Here is a 24,080-nt window from a genome sequence, read left to right on the forward strand (position 1 = left end):
AAAACATCTGCATACAACTTAAAATGGCTTGAATCACGAGGTTTTATTCACAAAACATCACAACTTTGTAGAATCTATCATTTAAAGGTCCAATATTACGCAAAATTGAAAAAAGTGCACAGCTAAAAACAAAATCTAGTAGTTAAGACGACTTGAATTAAGAAAGTTTTATCATGATTTCAGTAAATTTCACTTGACGAGTTAAATTATCTGCCAGTGGAATGAGATTTTTTGATCTTAAAATATGAAAATTCATCTTGCTGCACTTAAAATAAGAAAAACAACAACTTTTTACACTTAAAATACGAAACAAAATCGAATTAACAAAAACAACTCTTACTCCATTGGTCAATAATTTTACTTTTCAAGTTGAATCGACTCAAATTAAGTAAAACGTTCTTAATTAAAGTCATTTAAATTTACCTAGATATTGTTTTTTTCCAGTGTGGTATAAAATTAAACGCTTAAACAAAAATCAAACAAATTTTTCACGAGTTATAAGTTACAAGTTAAACATTTGAGGATTATAAGTTTGGATATTTCTTAAAAAAATATTCAAATTCTACATCGTGAACACAGATTTTTACGTAAAACTTGTAAAAACTTCTCAAATTAAGTTATTAGTTTGAATTCAAGTCACTTTAACTCATCCGTAGTTTTTGTAATTTTCAGGCATGTTGACGAGTTCTGGTTTTAATTTCATTCGTCGTACGATGGAGCTTTTATTCTGCTGATACGTCGAGTTATATTTGATTTTTTATTTTTTATTTTTTCCCGTTTGGGGCCTGTTTCGTATTGTTGCCATGAGCGCTGCTTTGCTTTGTGCTTCGGAGCTCACTGCGGCGTTCGGTGCATGGACGCTGTGTTCATTTGGATTTTTAGATTTTTGGATTTGGAGCATGGCAAATGGAAAATGGCTGACTCATTTCATTTTTGTCGCTATTGAAATGAAAAAGTGATCAGTTTAAGATTTTTGCTGTTTTAGTCGTCTTCCCTGGAGCCTGATATTAATCTGTTATTAACTAAGAATCCAGACTTAAAGGTTCACTATGTAACTTTTCTTCTGCTTGTTGTTCTTTTGATTGGAATGTTCCACAGCAGGGGTCCCCAACCTCCGGGCCGATGACCGGTACCAAGCCGTTGGTCGTTTGATACTGGGCTGCGAAAGCGCGGACTGTCCCCCCTCCCATACACCGTGCGGACTGTCCCCCCTCAAACTAAACCAGAACTAAAACAGGTCTAAAAACAGGTCTGAAACAGGTCTGAAATGGGTCTAAAACAGGTCTAGAAAAGGTCTGAAGCAGGTCTGAAAAATCTAAAAGGTCTAGAAAAGGTCTGAAACAGGTCTAGAAAAGGTCTGAAACAGGTCTAGAAAAGGTCTGAAACAGGTCTAGAAAAGGTCTGAAACAGGTCTGAAACGGATCTAAAACAGGTCTAGAAAAGGTCTGAAACAGGTCTGAAACGGATCTAAAACAGGTCTAGAAAAGGTCTGAAACAGATCTAAAACAGGTCTAGAAAAGATCTGAAACAGGTCTAGAAAAGGGTCTAAAAAGGTCTAAAAGAGGTCAAAAAACAGGTCTGAAACAGGTCTGAAACAGGTCTAAAACAGGTCTGAAACAGGTCTGAAACGGATCTAAAACAGGTCTAGAAAAGGTCTGAAACAGATCTAAAACAGGTCTAGAAAAGATCTGAAACAGGTCTAGAAAAGGGTCTAAAAAGGTCTAAAAGAGGTAAAACAGGTCTGAAACAGGTCTGAAACAGGTCTGAAACAGGTCTGAAACAGGACTGAAACAGGGTCTGAAACTCATCTAAAAACAGGTCTAAAACAGGTGTAAAACAGGTCTAAAAGCAGGTTTAAAAACAGGTCTGTAAAAGGTCTAAAAACAGGTCTATAAAAGGTCTAAAACAGGTCTTGAAACAGGGTCTAAAACAGGGTCTGAAACAGGTCTAAAACAGGGTCCAAAACAGGTCCAAAACATGCCCAAAACATGCCTAAAACAGGTCTGAAACAGGGTCTGAAACAGGGTCTAAAACAGGATTTAGTCAGCACTTAACCATGCCACATGACCACGCAACCACCCCACCAACGAAATATTCTCTGATTCTAAAACCGGTCCGTGGTGCAGAAAAGGTTGGGGACCACTTTTCCACAGTATGGCATTAAACATCTGTCTAAATACCTTAAAGAAGATGCATTCTTTCTGTGATTGAGCTTGTCTCTCCCCAGATCTTACCTGACACTAGACCCGGTTAGAGTCACATTTTTGTCTCTGTATCGAAAGGAATACGTTTAATGCCATATTGTGGAACATTCCTAACAAAGCAACTGGTGATGCAGCTTCTACCAGTAAAAGTTACATAGTGCTCCTTTCTTGGTTTTGATTAGTTATGTTATGAAAGTGGGACTAAACACCTAAAATCTGGTCTTACAAGTCTCCACACTGCAAACTTCAGCTGCGCAGCCCGGTGTTTGTATGAGAAACATCTAGCTGTAATCAGAGCAGTCCTGGGTGATGTCACATAGTACTTGAAATCACTTCTAGAGGCAGCACACAATCAGTTTTTGACTCTTTGTGAAGACAAAAGCTTCAAATGTACCTAGTTTCTACTGAAATGGTCAAAAGAACCTGGTAGAAACAGTAGGCAATGTTATTAAAACACCGTTCAGCAGCCGATTTAGTGTTTAGTTCCACTTTAAAGTTAATCTTCAAGGCTTAAAAAGGTAGATTTGCTTCTCTGATTGCTTAAATATATGTTTGTATTTCTTTATTCTGGGTCTTATTTCTTATTTCACAAAGTAATTATTGTATTGATCAGTGAATTCTGCTGTTGTAAGTGTTTGTCTGTGTATTTGTGTTTTCTTCTTCTCAGTCTCTTCTAATCGTTCTGGTGTTTCTTTGGTTGTTTTGTTTTTTTGTATCTCGGCGGCTCAGGGCTCAGTGGAGGAGGACCACATAGCCCTGCTCCAGAGCTCTCACGCTGCAGCTGCTCAGTCTCAGGTCTGCTCTGCCTGCTCCAGTGTGACCCTCCACCTCCCGCCCTCCACCTCCCACCTACCCCCACAAATCTCCCCTTTCAATACCCCCACGCAAACACACTTAGGCCTGTCACAAGTGCAAAGTCTTAAAGATGCAGTAGAGCTCAACAGTTCCACAAACTTGGTCCTGGAAGTACATTTTCTATTCATTTTTGCGTAGACTTTTCGAAGTATATTGAAATACGAACCGCCAAAATGCATTTCTGACCTTAAAGCGCCCTTATTATGCTATTTTCTGATCTCTTATAGTGCTTTTTCCTCATTAAAAACATCTCCAGAGTTGTGTTTTGTTTCATTCACACATGTTTAGCGCACAAAGTTCTTCTCTCAAACTGAAAAAAACTGTGTTCCAGCTTTGTGTTTTTAAACTCCACGCACGTTCACTAGAATCATTTGGATAATTTCAGCGCTCAAATTGCCGAACTCTACTGAACTAAAGGTAAAAGGTGTTAACTTTGAACTGCTTCATGACATCGCAAGGTGGAACAGAGCGTTTTTCAGTTTGAAGATGTACAGACTAATAATAAAGAGTTACTCAAACATGTGTGAGTGAAACAAAACACACCTCCAGGTCTGTTTTTGAGGAGGTAACGACATTATAACACGACTTAAAGTTCACAAGAGTCAAGTTTGTATAATGACCGTTACAAATTGTGTTTTTTATTTACCGTATTTTTCGGACTATAAGGCGTAATATCAATAATGCTGAATTCACTTGTCTATTTTCATGTATAAATTGCACAGGATTATAAGGAGACTGATCCTTAGCCCAGGCGTCCACGATCCATCGGCAGATCGTGGCATAATTCACGTTTCCTCCCTGTCTTGGTGAATGTGGATTATGATTTTAAGTTTGTTTTTCTATTTCTTAAGAGGACGACTCAAATATACATTGAATAATAATGTGTTTAATGCAGCTTTGCGCACATTTGTTTACGTTTTACAGAAACAAAACTTAAAACCACATGGCTCATTTGCACAAACTATAAGCGCTGAAAAAAAACAGCTCGCTCCTTATGCGGTTCAGTTTCTGTCTGACTAACCACGTGAGGATCCTGACTACAGTCGCCGTAATGCTCCGACAATCCATCAAGCGGTGCGGTTTCGTAGTTTACCAAAGCTGTACTAAAATAGTTTTGACAGATTTTTGAGCTCCGTGTACTACATAAAATTGGTTCGAGGTCAGTAAACACAACCAGAATTAATACATAAGTTTTTTGAGTAAAGTAAATAATTTTAAGTGCACCTTATTGTCCGAATATTATGGTATCTGCAGTTCATGTTAGAGCCCATATTGACAAATTGTATTATTATGTCAAAATAATGTAGTAATAATTGTGACAGGCCTAAAATTCCTCCTGAACCCCCCTCTCCCACCAACCCCACTGCTGTTTTTGCCTGGAGTGCAGTGTTTGTGTTCACGTTTGTTCATATTTTTTGTGTTTTTGTGTATTTTGTTTTCAATTTTCTGATAAATTGAAATAGTATTCCTGTACAATTTGAGCAACTGAGGTGGAGTTACTGGTGGATTTGGTTTTAGATTGCATTTTTGACACATTTTAACAAGTTTTCTAACAAAATACGACATGTTTTTTGCTAGAATTTAACAAGAAACATGTAAATAGTACCTCTCCTCAGTTCTCAAACCTATTTTTACATTTGCACCCGAGTTTGTTTTTGAAGTTTGACATGTTTTTGCTCCACAGACATCGCTCCACTCTGCTCCAAGTTTGCCGCATGCACCCAAGTCCTTCTCCTTTATTTTCAACACGATAAAACTGGTATTTATTTTGTTTTTTTTTGTGTTGTTGCAGGTGAAGACAGAGGAGCAGATAGCAGCGGAGCAGGCCTGGTATGGATCTGAAAAGGTGTGGCTGGTTCATAAAGATGGATTCTCTCTGGGTGAGTTTGTGATTTTTAAAAATATGTTGTTGTGTGGTTCGTTTTAAAAGCCCGGATTACTCTGTTTTCTGTTGTTTCTCAGTCAAAAACAGACCTGGAGTTGTGTTTATGCCGTGTATCATTCGTTCAATCTTTTTCAAAATAAAACCAAAAAAATAAGAACATGGAAAGCAACAATTTTCTTCATTATTTGTCAGTTTTCGATTTTTGTGTTTAAATGAATAATGGAAAAAACAGATAACAGCCGTTTCCAGTTTCCGTGACTTAAACTGTGATGCCGGTCTGAACTAGGACTAAAACAGGACTAAAACAGGGCTAGACAGGACTAAACAGGACATTCTTAGTCCTTGTCTGGTCCCTTTCTCAGTCCCGGTCTTAGTCCCGGTCTAGTTCTGGTCTCAGTCCCGGCCTCAGTCCCGGTCTGGTCTCGGTCTCAGTCCCGGCCTCAGTCCCAGGCTCAGTCCCGGCCTCAGTCCTAGTCTGGTCTCGGTCTCAGTCCCGATCTAGTCCCGGCCTCAGTCCCGGCCTCAGTCCCGGCCTCAGTCCCGGCCTCAGTCCCGGCCTCAGTCCCGGCCTCAGTCCCGGCCTCAGTCCCGGTCTCAGTCCCGGCCTCAGTCCCGGCCTCAGTCCCGGCCTCAGTCCCGGCCTCAGTCCCGGCCTCAGTCCCGGCCTCAGTCCCGGTCTCAGTCCCGGTCTCAGTCCCGGCCTCAGTCCTGGTTCTGGTCCCGGGCTGGTCCCAGTCTCAGTCCTGATCACCTGACAGTCTACGCGGGTGTAGTCCTGGGTTAGACCTGGTTTAGACCTGGTTTAGTCCTAGATACTGTATCATCACATTAAATTATACGATATATTGATATTTCAATAGTTAAATATTTTTGCACACCCGTAATTTTCAAAAACCTCAAATTGGTCAAAATTCAGAATGAAAATTTTTGCAGTGAAAATTTTCGCAACAAAAATCCAAGATGCCAAGGCCTAAATAATAGATCCAACGTGGTCCGAGTAACAACCAGCAAGTTTATTTGTACAGCACAATTCGTACACAAAGTAATTCAACGTGCTTTACAGAATAAGAAACAGATTAAAATCACAATAAAAACAAATCAAAACGTGTGAATTTTGACTGTTGAATTTGTGCTGAATATTTAAAAGGTGAATTTTTTAATATTGAAATCTTAGACACACACAAATTCATCAACTGAATTTCAGAATAAAAACAATTCAGACATGTTTTTTCAGTTTTAAAAAATTCAACGCATATCCAGTCCATACAAAGATCTAATACTTGACTATTTAAATTTCTTCCCAGCTCTTCATGTGTCTCATATGTTTAAATTGTTTTTGGTTTTTTTGTGCTTTCTCAGCCACCGTAGTGAAGACCGACCCCGGCGCTCTGCCCGAGGGAAAAGTGAAAATCCGTCTGGAGCACGATGGAGCGATTCTGGACGTGGACGAGGACGACATCGAGAAGGTGATGGTTTGATTTCAGTTTGAAGTTTTAAATATAATGTCTCGTTAGTTTTGTGTATTCATGGTTTATAGAATATTAGCTCCTTGTTCTTATACACAAAACAGAACAAACTGCTATTTTCAGATCATTCACTTTGTCTCAGTTCAAAATCCTTCAGCTGTCTTAAAAAACTGGGTTCTTAAACTTTAGCTTCTTGAAAAAGGTAAAATAACTCTACAAAATATTTTTCAGCATAGCCAATGACTACTTTGGGGATTTGAATATAAGATATAAAAAAATCTATATTTTTATTAAGTAAGTCTTTAAGAAAGTCTTTATTTATATAGCGCTTTTCACAGACATTTTGTCACAAAGACGCTTTACAGAGCATTATTCATTCACTCTATACCTATTATGTCTATTAATACTTTTTAAAAATTAATATTTATGTATTTATTCATTTAGTTTTCAGTAGGACAGTGTACATTAATAAACATTACAATAATGTAAATGCCAAATAATAATAGGCTCCCTAAAAGTTAAAAAGTTCAAGTCAAGTTGTTAAAATACAAATAACAGTCAAATACACAGTTATATAGTTACTGTATTTTTTGGACTATACGTTGCTCCGGAGTATAAGTCACACCAGCCAAAAAATGGATAATGATGAAGAAAAAACATAAATAAGTCGCACTTTTTTGGGGACATTTATTTTATAAAATAAGAGCCCAGGAACCGACATTTCCTGTTGAAAGTCAAGTTCTAGTAAACACAGTAGAAGAGAGAACAACAGACTGTTAATGTCACATATGAACAGTTCTTCAGATAAACTTTAACATAAAAACAGAACAGAGCAAGTTTAACAAACTCTCCATCTCACTCCAAATCACTAAATCCATTCAATTCTTCATCCTCGGTGTCACTTCTGAACAACTCGGCCTCGACCTCCGGAGGTAAACAGAGCGCCGCTTCCTCTTCTGTGTCGCTGTCGTCAGACTTGGCATCAGTTCCAGTGAGAATTATTCCGGACTTTCTGAATCCCAACAGGATGGTTTTGGTCGTCTTAATAAGTTTGTTTAAATGTTAAATTGTTCAGTGGTGCAGAAGTAACGGTGCGATCGACTGACATGATACAGACAGGACAGAGGCTCTTTCTGCAGGAGACATGTGCAGTAGAGCCAAGTGACAGTGGTGCAGGAAGAACAGGAGCAGCAGATACTCACACACAAGACTAGAACCTTTTAATATATAAGTCGCACCAGAGTATAAGTCGCAGGAAACACCCAAACCATGAAAAAAGTGCCACTTATAGTCCAAAAAATACAGTACATGATTACTACATAATTCCAAATATCTCACTTCTGTTTGGATCAAATCTAGAAAGCAGTAAAAAATAAATAATAAATAATAATAATAATAATAATAATAATAATAATAATAATAATAATAATAATAATAATAATAATGATGATGATGATGATGATGATGATGATGATGATGATGATGATGATGATGATGATGATGAGATAAAAACATGAAAAAAACGCTGAATGAGATGGTGTGTCCACACTTTTGACTGGCAGTGTCCAATACCTGCTAAAGCTCATCCCGTTCGCTCAAACTGGTGACTGATACGGAGCAAAGCATCATGGTCTGTGTAGTTTCTGACCCTTCTCTCTCTGTCTGTCCTGCGATTCTCAGGCGAACCCTCCCTCGTACGACCGCTCCGAGGACCTGGCCTCTCTGCTCTACCTGAACGAGTCCAGTGTGATGAACTGTCTGCGTCAGAGATACGGAGGAAACCTGATCCACACCTACGCCGGACCCAACACCGTGGTCATCAACCCCCTGAGCACCCCGTCCATGTACTCGGAGAAGGTCAGAGTCACACACAGCTGCCAGACTCTCTATTGAAACGCTTAGATTACCCTAAATTTACTCTTAACTCTTTCCCCCCTGGACGCCTACTAGGTACAACCCATACATATGTTACTAGGGCTACACCCATAGAGCATAATTGCATAAAAGAAAACAGACTTCCACGAGTGATTATAAATGATTTTTACACTCATGAACTTAATTGTAACACAGACATATTTGTATCTCTGGAAACCTTAGACTCTGAACTATTCATTTATGGATGTTTAAATGTGATTCAACTCATTTATAGGTGTATAACAGCTCACTGAAAATGAGAGTTTACCTGGTCAGGTGCAAACTCGAAAACAAAAAACTACATTCAGCATCTGATATCTGCATGTTCTGAGTACTATATTCATAAAAAAATAAAAAATATACTTTGTCAAAGTATTTAAACAGATTTCATATCACCAGATACAGTAGAGCCAAGTGTGCACCTGTTTTTACCTGTTGTACACCTGTGTGCACCTAATAATTTTTTTCCATTTAACTTATTCAACTCATTTAGCTTATTCAACTAATTTAGCTTATTATAATATAATAATATAATAATAAAACTCTTCCCTGTCAGTGTGTGTCCAGTATTTGTCATCTTGGTTATTTTCTCGTGCGCAGAGCTCCGCATAAGCGTTTTTTCTGTAGCGATTCTGTTATACATCGCATCTTGGAAAAAAAGACTGAAATATTTTAAAGGACTGGCCTGGGCAACATCCAGATTTCAGGGCAATTTTGGTTCATAATCGAGTATAAAGCTCAGATAGTTTGTTCGGATATCGCAGGACTCCACACAGACGCATCAGCGGCATTCTCACCTTCTCCCTGAAAGTCCGTCACTGTCGCTGTTTTCCACTTTATAATCAACTTCAACATCATCACTTTGAAATCTATAAAAGTCACTTTCTCTAAACTTATCCATAAAATACGTCCGCTCCTCATTATTTCTAAAACTGTGCGCCGCAGCGCCGCGATCTTTCCATTGCACGTGTTTCGTGTTGTGTTTTTTCCGGAAGCTACCATCGTCACTATTTCGATTAACTTCGGAAAAAATCGGCGAAAACATATCCTTGAATCCTATTGGTCAGTCTAGTGTGGGTTGTAGTGGCTCCCACCGATCACAGTCTCTGTTTAAATGTGAAAAACCGAGCCGTTTCTAAAGGTCGTCAAATCTCGTCTTTAGTGAAACGGCGGAGGTGTCAAAAGTCGTCATTAAGGGTTCAGGGGGGTCATCAAATGTCGTCTTCATGGGGGAAAGAGTTAAGAGCTTTAAATCATGTTATAAAACTGTTAAATCCTCAAAAACAGACCTGGACTTGTGTTTTGTTTCAGTCACACGTCTGAGTAACTCTGCATCAATTAACTCGTGCAGTTAATCGAATTGTGATCGTGATTTTGATTTGTGTATCAAACAACGATCTCCAAACTCAAATAATCAAGTTGAAACCATTTAACAAAGTTTATTGTGGGATATTTTTATAAATAAGTATATAACCCTTTATGCACCAGAGTTTTTTCCTAAAACGTTCAATTTTGACGTCTTAGTCCTGGTTTAGTCAGACCTGGTTTAGTCCTGGTTTAGTCAGACCTGGTTTAGTCCTGTTTTCATCCTAGTTTAGTCCAGTTTTAGCCCTGGTTCAGCCCTGGTTTAGCCCTGGTTTAGTCCTGGTTTAGTCCTGGTTTAGTCCTGGTTTAGGGCTGGTTTTGTCCTGGTTTAGTCCTGGTTTAAGCTTGGTTCAGTCCTGGTTCAGTCCTGTGTCCTATTTTCATCCTTGTTTAGTCCTGGTTCAGACCTTCATCTATTTTATCAAAGCAGCATCTTGTCAACTTAAATCAACAATGGAGGGTTAATATAGAGAGAGATTGTAGAACAGCTGTATATATACTTTATTTTGGAAACATTTATGTTTTTCAAAGCTTTATTTCATGTCCAAAGTATATTTTATTATTCATTTTATGTTTTATACATCGCAGAACTGCTCTAAGGTACACATTTGTAGCCTATATTTTGTGTAAATTATCAGTAACAAAGTGTTTTTTTGAGAGAGAAATGCTGAATAAATGCATCGTGTAACTAAAATAATAATCGTGATTTCAAAATTGACCAAAATAGTCACGATAATGATTTTTTCCAGAGTCTAATCCTGCATTATTAATCTGTCTACATCTCCAGTTCCACCTTGCAATGTCATGTAGTGGTAGTTTTCAAGTTAACAGCTCCTTTTTACGTTTCGTTCAGTCGAGATCGGCAATTCCAGGTCTGAAATTATAAAAATGATTCTAGTGAAAGTGTGTGAAGTTACTCAAACACGTGTAAATGAAACAAAACACAACTCCATGTCTGTCTGTGATGAGGTAACAACATTATAAAGAGTTGAAACTTTAAATTAATTTCAGTATTATCGTTTATTGTTTATATTTTATTCAGTAATCTTATCACTACCTGTGTTAGGTCTGCCTAAACATTGTAAACAAGAAGAAAGACAAGAGATTAATTAAGTTTTACTCGCGAGGAGAACGGGCAGAGAGCGGGCATCAAAACCAACAGTCTCCACACGTTCTGATGCCTCAAGGCCGTTCTCCTCTTTTTATTTCATTAGGAGGCCCTAGTTACAGAACGATAATTCTCAAGGGGAAGGGGAAACAGCAAAGACATAATAAGAAACTGATGAAGCTATGCATAGTAAAAACAGGAGGTGCCTTAGGTCAGACACCATCATAACTCTTGCATGTGTGACAGTGGGAGTTGGCTTCATGTGAGGAATCATCTCGAGGTTCACTAGAGCGACAGGACACTGCACACAGTTGTCAAACACAAAGAGGTTATTCATTTTCATACAAGTGATTGGTACATTATAAATCAAAGAATTGTAGTTACATAAATGGTTAACTCATAGGCATAGAATATCACACAAGTATTTAGCAAATATGGGATAATAAAATTATTCTGACAACCTGCCTCCTCTCTGTCTCCCCCTGGTGTTCAGGTGATGCACATGTTCAAAGGCTGCCGGCGCGAGGACATGGCTCCTCACATTTACTCCGTGGCGCAGACGGCCTACAGGAACCTCCTGACCACGAGGCAGGACCAGTCCGTCGTCCTGCTCGGAAAATCGGGAAGCGGGAAAACCACCAACTGCCAACACCTGGTGCAGTACCTGGTCTCCATCGCGGGAAGCACCGGCAAGATCTTCTCAGGTGAGGGACAGAGCTGTTGCCAAAATGAAACGTCTGGACTGAAAGATATGATCTAACACAGTGTTTCTCAAACTAGACTAAACTGAACTTTATTTAGAAACCGTTTAATTCACTTTTGGGACCTGCTTTGGGTAATTTCTTGGTTAGACCTGGCAGCCGTCACGTTCCAGAGAGGAAGTGTGCACGGGCGCGCTTTAGTTCACTTTCTATTGAAAAACCGTCAGCTCTCTCCGTAACTGCTTCCTAAATAAAGTTGTGGGACAAGATCTAGCGAGACAAAATTGCCAAAAGATCGTGCGCAAATGAGGAAAAATGATCTCGTCTTGTGAAAATTGACACACCTTAACACATCGGTAATATCACAGCTTCAGAACTTTCAGCACAAAAAATCTGGTTTCCTCGGGTTTAAGCCCTGGTTTAGACTTTGAGTAGTCCTAAAGAAGCTACCTATTAGTGTTGTAGTTCTCGAGACCGGTCTTTGTCTCGAGACTGGCCTCGAGACAGTTTATTTCTGCGATCTTGGTTTCGTCTTGGACTCGAGCTCATTTGGTCCTGTCTCAGTCCTGAAGGCACTTGGACTCTCGTCTTGTCTCGGACTCGAGGTTTGAAACTCGACGAGTGCGATCATGTTTCATTACGGCCACTTTCTTCACTTTCAAGCAGTTTTCTGTAAAGTGCCAGTGGAAGTGAAATTAATAAAAACACTGATATAGATATGTGCCAAAATAACTGTAAAATACAAATAAATGTCGAAACTGGTGGTCTCGATTTGGTCTTGATGGACCATGGTCTTTGTCTTGTCTCGGTCTCGACCTTTAAAATTCTCGGCCTTGTCTTGGTCTTAACCCTCAGTGGTCTCGGTCTTGTCCTGGTCTTGACCCCCAAAGGTCTCTGGTCTTGTCCTGGTCTCGACCTTTAAAAGTCTCGGTTTTGTCCTGGTCTTGACCCCCAAAGGTCTCGGTCTTGTCCTGGTCTTGACCCCCAAAGGTCTTGGTCTTGTCCTAGTCTCGACCTTTAAAAGTCTCGGTTTTGTCCTGGTCTAGACCCCCAAAGGTCTCGGTCTTGTCCTGGTCTCGACCTTTAAAAGTCTCGGTCTTGTCCTGGTCTTGACCCCCAAAGGTCTCGGTCTTGTCCTGGTCTTGACCCCCAAAGGTCTCGGTCTTGTCCTAGTCTCGACCTTTAAAAGTCTCGGTCTTGTCCTGGTCTAGACCCCCAAAGGTCTTGGTCTTGTCCTAGTCTCGACCTTTAAAAGTCTCGGTCTTGTCCTGGTCTAGACCCCCAAAGGTCTCGGTCTTGTCCTGGTCTTGACCCCCAAAGGTCTCGGTCTTGTCCTGGTCTTGACCCCCAAAGGTCTTCGGTCTTGTCCTGGTCTTGACCTTTAAAAGTCTCTGTCTTGTCCTGGTCTTGACCCCCAAAGGTCTTGGTCTTGTCCTGGTCTCGACCTTTAAAAGTCTCTGTCTTGTCCTGGTCTTGACCCCCATAGGTCTTGGTCTTGTCCTAGTCTCGACCTTTAAAGGTCTCTGTCTTGTCCTGGTCTTGACCCTCAGAGGTCTTGGTCTTGTCCTGGTCTCGGGAGCCTGTTGTCTCGGACTGGTCTCTGTCTCGATTAGTCCGGTCTTGACTACAACACTTCTACCTGTATATTTCTCTTCTCTGTTTCACTGGAGAAGATTTTTTGGCCAGTCTCCAGTTCTTGTATTTATTATTTATTTCTGTTGTGTGTTTCTCAGCGGAGAAGTGGCAGGCGGTGTACACGATCCTGGAGGCGTTCGGAAACAGCTCGACCTCCATGAACTCGAACGCCAGTCGCTTTTCTCACGTCGTGTCTCTGGACTTCGACCAGGCCGGGCAGGTCTCCTCTGCCTCCATACAGGTAACTCGCAGTAATGAAGAGTGTGATCGAGAGGAAAAACCTGTGCCCCGTGTGAGAGTGCGACACTATCACACTCAAGAATCAGACAAAAAACACCAACAGTTTGTGTTCACATTGTAGAATTTGGTCATGTTTTAATCTCAGACAGAAGAAAGGGTTTTTTCAAGCCTAAACCTAATATTTCCTGTGTGTGTTCAGACCATGTTACTGGAGAAGCTCAGAGTGAGTCGCCGTCCTGATTCTGAATCCACCTTCAATGTTTTCTACTTCCTGTTGGCCGGAGCCGACAGCACCCTCAGGTCTGCGCCTTAGTTATTAAAACAATCACTCTTTTATTTGTATTCATACTGTAATTTATTTTATATTTTTATTTACAGAACTGAGCTCCATTTGAACCACTTTGCGGAGAACAGCACCTTTGGGATCCTTCCACAGACAAAGGTACAAACTTGAGTCAATAAGTGTTTAATATATGATTTATCTAAGCACTAAGCAACGAGGATTTGTTCGTTATGCAGTTTTAATGTACACCACCTCCACGAAGTGTGTTAAAACTGCACAAAAGCACGGCTCCAAGTTGTTCAGATGTGCTTATACTATGGCTATAAACTGAAATCTCTCACCTGTCAATATAAAAAGCCTGTTCCCTGTCTGCAAATGTCTCCAAATTGTTATTTCAGGGTTTTAAATGAAGCTAGTCCCTACCTAGTCATTAATTTACTATGGAAAATAAAACATAATATGATCAGTTTAAAGAAATATTTATGTAGAAATGTGATGAAGCCTGAAGTGTTTTTTATATTTGGATATTTTAATTTTTTTTTTTACTCTATAGTTCGACTTTAAAGCTGAACTCTGTAGGTGTAGAGGTGGAGACTTGCAAATTGTGACTTGGACTTGAGCCAGACTTGAGTCACTATTTTTAGGACTTAAGGCTACGTTTATACGATGACGATCTGAACAGAAGATGCAAAAGTGTCGTCGCGTCTTCACTTTTTAATCCGGGTTTAGACGAGTGTTGTCGGGAGGAAATCTGTGTGCATACGGTGACGCAAAAGTGTCTGGAATTGGATTGGGTATGCACGCCATCCGACATGTTTCTGTGTACTGTAGGTTTGTGACGTAAACGCGTACACGACCTGAGCAGATCTGACCAGAGTTTTGCTTCTTGAGCAGTGTAGACGGAAACGCTACGGCGGAACGTATTCAACTTTTCCACTCTGGAGGGTGGTTTCAGATGTTTGCGTTTTTAAGACCCAAAACTCCCTCACCGTCTAAACCAGGGGTCTCAGACTCGCGGCCCGGGGGCCAACTGCGGCCCTCGGAAGAATTTTTTGCGGCCCTCCACTTAATTCCAAAGAATAATGTCAGTGCGACCACAGTAGATGTAAGCACAATCCCACCCCCGACCGCGGGCCGCACTGACAGATGAAGCTGCAATCGGTGCCCATACAGATTCACAACAACAGATTATTAACACAGCTTATATCCCAAAACTCAATTTACAGCAGTTGTGAAGCAACGAGTCTAAGTGGATCTGTTAATACGAGTACATGTGCACATACAGAGTTTTTTTTTTTTTCATGCAACCGCGATTTATCGAATACTCAATGCGGCCCAGCCTCACTCAGACTTTATCTAATGTGGCCCCCAGGTAATTTGAGTTTGAGACCCCTGGTCTAAACGAAAGGCACTTCTGATAAAATATTTTGCAGTTTTTACCCGCAAGCGTTCTCCTGTAAACAGGCCCTGAGACTTGACTTGATAAAAGACTTGGGACTTGACTCGGACTTGAAGACTTGAGAAGCACTTTTAAATCTGAATTCTTTCTGTTCTGACCGTAATGATTCACACTAAAATCTTGTCAAGACATTTTAAAAGTTAAAATTAGCATTTCTAGAACTCTTATTTACTCTGTAAATACTCATATATAAATATACTATGATTTTTTTCAAGTACAATTTAGTTTAACCCATTGACGCCGGATGCTGCTCGGCGCAGCACTGAGTCTCCTGTCGGTGTCCGGATTGTCTAGCGATCAGCGTAACTGGTAAAGGCGGAGCCACATCTGGAAGCATGGGGGGCGTGTCCTCTCGCTTCCATTCACTCCCATAGAGACGCAAAACTGCCGGAGCTGTACTGTCGCGTTAAACCTTCTTTATCGTAGCGTATTATTTCCCCATTGAAAAATAATCCAAATGTTTCCCGAACATGTTTCCATCAAGACCTGGTTTGAAGTAACAAACGTTGCTCTTTACTGCAGCGCATGAACGAGCTCAACCACTTGATCTGGTCGCTGTTCCAGACGCTCCTATAACAGGTGCCATATCGCTATGTCGTGTAACAAATAAACATTGTCAAGCGCAAAAATGTTGTCCGTGTCTTCACTGTCATTGTCACTGTCAGCATTTTTGCATTCATACTGTGGAACATTCTAGGCAAAGCAATGACATCTCCATGCAGAAAAGTTCCCTAGTGCCCCTTTATCAAACAGTTAACTCATTTATAAACTGATTTTTCTGCGTTTTGTTTCCAGACCGAGGATAAACAGCGCTCGTCTCAGCAGTTCACGAAGCTCCAGGCCGCCATGAAGGTGCTGGGCTTCTCCTCCGATGAGCAGAAGGCGCTGTGGCTCATCCTGGGAGGAATCTATCACCTGGGAGCCGCCGGAGCCACCAAAGGTAAAAAACTAGTAATTGTATTTTAAAGGTGCACGACGAAACTTCTAAGATGGAGGGTTTGCTACTCGCTTTGTCTCCGTTTGCCTGGAATATTACGCAGTTTACGGCTCAAAAACACCTTAAAAACACAAATTCTTATCACGTGCAGACTTGCTTTTCCATAGATCTGACCGTTAACTTGTCTCCAATGTGATTACCAAGTTTATTTCCATACTGTGCAATAATCCAAAGCAGGCAAATAAGTGGCAGACGCTCCAGAAAAGCCTTTAACTGTAACTGAATGTATTTAAATATACAATATAGTGCTGAAGGGGAGTTTGTATTAACCAGTAAAGCATGTGATTTTACTACTAACAACTCACTATACACACATTTTTTTACTGAAATCTAATTAGTGCACACAGTAATGGAAAGTAGGACTGTCAAAAGAAGCAAAAATCAGATCCTAATCGATTCTAAAACTAAAAAAAGTCCCATTCTCAGGACAGAAATGAAGCTTTCCTGAAGTTTTAGAGCAGGTGTGTCAAACTCAAATTCACAGAGGGACAAAATTAAAAACTGGGACTAAGTCATGGGCCAAACTAAATATTTATTGAGAAATTGCAACTTCATCTGCAGTGTTTTCTCTTCTTTCAAGATATGTAATGTTAAACCTTTACATATTAAAATAAATGTTTAATAATAGTTTTGTTAAACACGAATTCAGAACAAGCAAAATATAAAATAATAACATTTTAAATAAATAATGTCTCTATAGTGTATATATAGTCAAATATAATTATATCTTGGGCCTTTAGAATGATCTTGAGCTGGATAAGAGCACATAGACTAGTAGACGCCCATGGACCTGGTTTAGACCTGGTTTAGACCTGATTTAGTCATGGTTTAGTCATGGTTTAGTCCTGGTTTAGACCTGGTTTAGACCTGGTTTAGACCTGGTTTCGACACAGACCTAGTGGTTTAGACCTGGTTTAGACCTGGTTTAAGACCTGGTTTAGACCTGGTTTAGACCTGGCTTCAACATAGACCTGGTTTTAGTTTAGACCTGGTTTAGTCATGGTTTAGACCTGGTTTAGACCTGGTTTAACCTGGTTTTTAGACCTGGCTTCAACATAGACCTGGTTTAGACCTGGTTTAGACCTGGACTAGACCTGGCTTCAACACAGACACAGACTTTTTTTAGGCCTGGTCTAGTCATGGTTTAGGCCTGGTTTAGTCATGGTTTAGATTTGGTTTAATCCTGGTTTAGACCTGGTTTAGACTTGGGTTAAACCTGGTTTAGACCTGGACCACTGAGGGATTACACAGATATAAGGCCACATGAGAATATAAAACAAAATACTATGATTTAATGTTTAAAATCACAATCTGTTGTCAAAATAAAGAGTGAAATCGAGTTTGAAATGTGACAACATGAGTTCCAGTAATGAATACGAACAAATCTTTATTAAAAATGCTACAGTAAATACATCAATCTATGTAATGAGGCACTCTTATTATTGTGATTTCAAGTTGTTTTCTTAAAGCTTCACTATGAAACTTTTTGGTTGGTGTCCGTAATTTTCTTGTTTCTAAGGAGATGTTATTGCTTTAGCTGACATTAAACAGCTCGACTTTACATTTATTCACTTACAGGTGATTTTATAGCTTAAAAATACCTAAAAAACTGACATTCTAACTGTGAGTGGGGTCGCCTCTCCACAGATCTGACCTGTAACGTGGTCTAATTTGGGTTCCATGAAAATAGAAAGGTTTAATACCATACTGTACATACCCTCCACCAGAAAAGTTACATAATGCGCTTTAAAACAGATAAAAATGACGCATGTGTTCCTTTTGTGTCCAGTAGGGGTCAGTGTTGCTACGTGAGTGTTTCCTCCTCTGAGCAGCTGCTGTTTGTCTTGGTGTGAAATGGCCTGTTTTATGGCCCAGACTGCGAGACAAAAGTGTCAGGCAAAATAAAACACAACACAAAACACCCATCAGTACAAGGGGGTGCATTTAACTAAAACAACAAAAAAGAGAAAGGAGTCTTCAAAAATACACTCGCTTCGACGTGTATTCATTAAAGTAACGTGCGGATGGTAAAGAGTGATAATGAAAGGACACAAACAGTTTTAAATCGGATTAATTCAAGTTGCAATTCGGTTTCTCTTGGTTTTTAAAAAGAAGTTCAGTCTAGAAATAAACAGAAAAAGGACTAAGGTGCATTGTGTAACATTTCTGATCAAATTCAAATGCTTTTCTTCACGTAGATATTATTGATTTGTCTGGAATGTTTCACAGTATGGCGTTAAACATTTCTATCTCCACGGAGACCAAACTAGACCAAGTTACAGGTCAGATCTGTGGAGAGGCGACCCCGCTCACAGGCCCCGTCCACACTAGTATAACTTTATGTATTCGAGTCGTTTTCTTTGTGGACGCAGTGTTCGTTCGCACTAATCCGACGGAAAACGGCTCCAGAGACGGAACGATCTGGTGCCGTCAGCTCCCACGAGTACAGATCTGATCCGGCGCTGTGTGGACGCCTGAAAACGCTGATACGCTCATGTAGGTTGATGCGCCGCGAAGTAATTCACCGTCAAAACGCTAAGAGGCTAGAATATATGTCCATTCATATAAACTGTCTTTGTGTACGACCTGGAGACGTATAATCTCTGAAAAGTTTAACATGAATCATCTCCAACGTGACAGAAACACAGAACAGAGTCACCATCAGTCACAGAAAGAACACTCATATTCCACTGCGTTGTGTCCTTTTGTGCGACAGAAACTGAACCGGATCATTGACACCAAGAGCGCTTATGGTTTATGCAAATGAGCCATGTGGTTTTAAGTTTAGTTTCTGTAAAATGTAAACAAATGTGCGCAAAGCTGCTTTAAACACATTATTACTCAATGTGTATTTGAGTTCTCATAGGAAATAAAAATCCAAACTTAAATTATCTATCCAAGGCGAACCAAAAATACTGGCTGCTTCTGTGTTCTCATTTTATCATGTATACCAGTCTCATCAGCCGTGATAGAAACTTTTCTTTTCTTGGATTCATCCATCATTTACCTACCATGGGTCGAAAAGCTCAAAAAATCGTGCTGCCGGTGTAGGACCTGGTAAATCCGGGCTGTGCTGGGTTTTGACGCATATTTTGAGCTACAAAAATATTACAGTATTTTCCACACTATTAGATGCTCTGGATTATAAGGCGCACTGTCATGGAATGGTCTATGGTCTATATCCCGAGTTTGCAGCGAACATTTTATATGTGGAGCGACATCAAAGCAAAATCCCATTTGTTAATGGAGAGGAGCAGAAGACAAACAGACTGAGCTGCACTTTCTTGTTCTTGTGGTTTTACAGCAACATCACGTCTTGGTCTCTTTGCAGTGGAAGGTGTTTCTTGGTGAACAGTTGGTGCCTTTCGCTTTGGCGTTGACTTTTTAAATTCGTAACCAAGGTTGAGCGAGGGATCGGGGTTTTGCTTTGTTGTCGCTCCACATATAAAATGTTCGCTGCAAACTCGGGATGATTTAGACAGTCAAATGTTTCCTTTTTCGTCCTTCCGTGGATCAATCCTGCCCATCTTCTTCGCCTTTCACTATTTTTCAATTCCGCTGGGAAGGGAAACAGTTTGAACAGAGGTTTTCAGTCACACACATCTGATTCCCTTTTGCATTTATGGAGTTCGCAAACAAATTTCTCGAGCCGTTTTCCGCTGTTAGGATCCAACAACCACACAGTTAACGATGTCCGAATCCCAAAACTAAAATATGACAATATCAGAACCAGAAACAAAATCGATATGGTTCAAAAGACTTGAAAAGATCGAATTTGTCAATAGACGCATCCCACTGGGAAAACAAACACAGCGGTTTGATGCTCACTTTTTCAGAAAATCCTTCCCAGTGTGCATTGCGCGATGACCGGAAGTCTGAAATTCTTGATGCGTGTATAGCCCGGAAAATACGGTACAAACGTTTTATTTGAATGTTACGAGATTACCGTTATCTACAGACAGTGTTGGGAAGGTGACTTTTAAAATGTATTCCCCTACAGGTTACAGATTACACACCCCAAAATATAGTTTGTAACGTAATCCATTAAATTACTTAAAGTGAGTAATGTAATCTGAATACTGTGGATTACTTGATTTGCTGTAGAGAAGCAAAGACCAGGATATCATAACATAAGAAGTTTTGTCTGATAAAAGAAAATTAAAAGCCCAGACTTTACTGAACCAAATTAAAAATATTATTGATACAGGAGGAGGAAACATGTCCACGCAGCATGATTTAGTCCTGGTTTAGACCTAGTTTAGTCCTGGTTTAGTCCTGGTTTAGACCTGGTTTAGACCTGGTTTAGTCCTGGTTTATTCCTGGTTTTAGATCTAGTTTAAATCTAGTCTAGACCTGGTTTTAGTCCTGATTTTAGTCCTGGTTTAGACCTGGTTTTAGACCTGGTTTAGACCTGGTTTAGTCCTGGTTTAGACCTGGTTTAGACCTGGTTTAGATCTAGTTAAATCTAGTCTAGACCTGGTTTTAGTCCTGGTTTAGACCTGGTTTAGACCTGGTTTAAATCTAGTTTAGATCTAGTTTAGACCTGGTTTTAGTCCTGGTTTAGTCCTGGTTTAGTCCTGGTTTAGTCCTGGTTTAGACCTTAGACCTGTTTAGACCTTTTAGACCTGGTTTTAGACCTGGTTTAGACCTGGTTTAGTCCTGGTTTAGTTTCCGCCAATGAGTGGAATTACTGGGGAAAAAAAAAAAAAAATAAAAATGTGAAAACAGGAAAATACCTCTGTGTAATCCATTTATTTCAACAAAGTAACTGTAATCCAATTACCACTCACTGAAACAGTAACTGTAACTGAATACAATCGCTCAAAATTTGTACTCTGATTACGTAACTCCGGTACATGTAATCTGTTACTCCCCAACACCGTCTACAGATTTAGAGTTACCGCAACAGACGGATGAAAGAGCCGCGAGTTAGATTAATGCCGCGCCGTGTAACATTTTAGTGAAAGCAATAACATCTCAACAGTTATATCCACCACCAAAAAAGTTCCATAGTAGCTTTAAACATGAGTCTGTACTAACCTTATTTGTACGTCAGCGGTGTTTTCTCTTCCACAGCATGGGGCCTGGGCTGCATTGTGTTTACCTCTAATCTGTTTTTCTTGTAAAAATGGAGTTGTTGTTTTTGTTTTTTTTGCCGTTGTGCTGTTTTGCTAACCCCTTGTCTTCTGCACGTTGGCATGCCGCGCCCTCTATCAAACCAGACGGGGACCAAGGTAATGGAACTCACTCTCCGCTCACTCTAGTCTAGTCTCATCTCTCGCACACAAAAACTACATTTCCCCGCACCGATGTTAACCTAAACGTCCATCCTCTTCCTTCATTAGCATTTTGATTGTTTCTGAACTCTAATCTTGCCTCATAATTTGAAAAGCTTTTGGTAAAACATGACTTGGTTTTCCCCCTTTTACTAAAAAAAAAAACAAAAAAAAAAACGGTCGATTTGACAACTGATTTGCAGTCATTTGTTCCACCCGTATATTTTCTCTGTCAGCTCTTGTCCCATTATCTGAGAATTAGAGAACGAAAAGCTAACCCAATCTGAACTTGTTATCGTGCTGAATAATGTCTTGTTAAAGCTGCAATGTGTCATTTTTTTGCGAAGGGTCCGTCACCTGCTTGTTTCGGTGGATATTTATGGTCACTGCTCTGCCTGGAATGTTCCACAGTGTGACATTAAACAGCTTTAACTTATATTTATTCAAGTACAGGTGGTTTTATAACTCAAAAATACTCAAAACAGAACAGAAACAAGCAATACTGACTGTGAGCAAGGCAAACCAGTTGTAGTAGTTGTAGTAGTTGTTGAGTATTAGGAGTAGTAGTTGTAGTAGTAGTAGGGGTAGTAGTTGTAGTAGTGGTTCTTCTTCTTGTTGTAGTTGTCATTGTTGTAGTAGTTTTAGTTGTTGTAGTAGTATTAGTTGTTGTAGTAGTAGTAGTAATAGTAGTAGTTCTTGTTGTTGTGTAGTAGTTGGTGTTGTAGTAGTAGTTGTTGTTGTTGTAGTTGTTGTAGTAGTAGTAGTAGTAGTTGTAGTAATAGTTGTAGTAGTTGTTGTAGTAGTAGTAGTAGTTGTTGTAGTAGTAGTAGTAGTAGTTGTTGTTGTAGTAATAGTTGTAGTAGTTGTTGTACTTATAGTTGTTGTTGCTGCGTAGTAGTTGCTGTTGTAGTAGTTGTAGAAGTTGTTGTAGTTGTATTAGTTGTTGTAGTAGTTGTAGTTGTTGTAGTAGTTCTTGTTTTAGTTTTTGTAGTAGTAGTTGTCGTTGTTGCTCTAGTTATAGTTGTACTAGTTCTTGTAGTAGGGTTAGGGTTAGTAGTTGTAGTAGTAGTTTTAGCTGTTATAGTAGTAGTAGTAGCTGTTGTTGTTGTTGTTGTAGTTGTAGTAGTAGTAATTGTTGTAGTAGTTGTAGCTGTTATAGTAGTAGTAGTAGCTGTTGTTGTTGTTGTAGTTGTTGTAGTAATAATAATTGTAGTAGTAGTAGTAGTAGTTGTTGTAGTTGTTGTTGTAGTAGTAGTAGTAATAGTAGTAGTAGTAGTAGTAGTTGTTGTTGTTGTTGTTGTAGCTGTTATAGTAGTAGTAATTGTTGTAGTAGTTGTAGCTGTTGTAGTAGTAGTAGTAGTAGTTCTGGTCATTGTTGTAGTTGTTGTAGTAGTAATTGTTGTTGTTTTAGTTGTTGTAGTAGTGTAGTAGTAGTAGTAGTAGTAGTAGTAGTAGTAGTAGTAGTAGTAGTAGTAGTTGTTGTAGTAGTAATTGTTGTAGTTGTAGTAGTAGCTGTTGTTGTTGTAGTTGTTGTAGTAGTAGTAATTGTTGTAGTAGTAGTTGTTGTTGTAGTAGTTGTTGTAGCTGTTATAGTAGTAGTAGTAGTAGTAATTGTTGTAGTAGTAGTTGTAGCTGTTATAGTAGTAGTAATTGTTGTAGTTGTAGTAGTAGTAATTGTAGTAGTAGTAATTGTTGTAGTAGTTGTTGTAGCTGTTATAGTAGTAGTAGTAGTAATAATTGTTATAGTAGTAGTAGTAGTTGTAGCTGTTATAGTAGTAGTAATTGTTGTAGTAGTAGTTGTAGCTGTTATAGTAGTAGTAGTAGTAATAATTGTTATAGTAGTAGTAGTAGTTGTAGCTGTTATAGTAGTAGTAATTGTAGTAGTAGTAATTGTTGTAGTAGTAGTTGTAGCTGTTATAGTAGTAGCTGTTGTAGTTGTTGTTGTAGTAGTAGTTGTAGTAGTAGTTGTAGTTGTTATAGTAGTAGTAATTGTTGTAGTAGTAATTGTTGTAGTTATAGTTTACGATCAGCTTGAGTTTAAAAAGAAAACAAAAGATGAAGTAACTTGAATAACAAAGCTTCAGTCAGAACATGCCTCCAGTTACCTTCACAACATCAACATTATTATTATTATTATTACGTAATGACAAACAATCTACCACGAATAAACATCTGAAGTAATAATTTAAAAAAAAAAGAAAAAAAAGTTGATTCTCTTTCCTTCCGAGTTAAAAAGTTCGATTAGTCCCCTCGGTGTAAACGGGACGCAGACGGCGGTTGGTTCAAATGGCTTCTGATCTCGTTTAATCCCGGTTTTAAAGCCGCTCTTGTTTTCCCGTCTCCCCTTGTCTCCTCTCTAACCCCCTTTTTTTTTCTTTCTGGAGATAAAAAAATTTCCAAAGATCACAACAACGCCGTCCCCTTTAAGCCGCTCTATCTGATGCTTCCCCCTCGTCGCCCACGCCAGGCTCCGAAACTACACAGCGCCGTATCACGAGGCGGCAGAGTCAAGCTTGTTCTGCTCAGAGTTTATTTTCCTGCGAATATGTTTCCTGAAGCTTTTCTATTTTAAAACGACGTACGCTCACCTAAAAGTTTAAATAAGTTACGGATCGTGCGGTAATTATATGTATTTGCAGACTGGGCTAACCACTCTGCCGCAGTCACACAGTGGGAAAATATACAAATTTTT

The 24,080-nt window shown here is 39.5% G+C and overlaps 1 protein-coding gene across 1 annotated transcript in view; it reads left to right on the forward strand.

The window, feature by feature from the left end:
• Window positions 1-24,080, forward strand: part of LOC110172745 (unconventional myosin-XVIIIa-like) — a 297,696-nt gene that overhangs the window by 81,615 nt on the left and 192,001 nt on the right. The window contains 9 exon segments of the mRNA XM_055166713.1: window positions 4,852-4,939; window positions 6,304-6,410; window positions 8,091-8,267; window positions 11,291-11,501; window positions 13,232-13,374; window positions 13,573-13,673; window positions 13,752-13,815; window positions 15,911-16,066; window positions 18,829-18,865. Of these exon segments, the coding sequence (XP_055022688.1) occupies window positions 4,852-4,939; window positions 6,304-6,410; window positions 8,091-8,267; window positions 11,291-11,501; window positions 13,232-13,374; window positions 13,573-13,673; window positions 13,752-13,815; window positions 15,911-16,066; window positions 18,829-18,865 (1,084 nt within the window).

Source organism: Boleophthalmus pectinirostris, unplaced genomic scaffold (assembly GCF_026225935.1).
Source record: "Boleophthalmus pectinirostris isolate CB_2022bp ecotype Guang Dong unplaced genomic scaffold, ASM2622593v1 HiC_scaffold_9, whole genome shotgun sequence".
Taxonomy (NCBI): domain Eukaryota; kingdom Metazoa; phylum Chordata; class Actinopteri; order Gobiiformes; family Gobiidae; genus Boleophthalmus; species Boleophthalmus pectinirostris.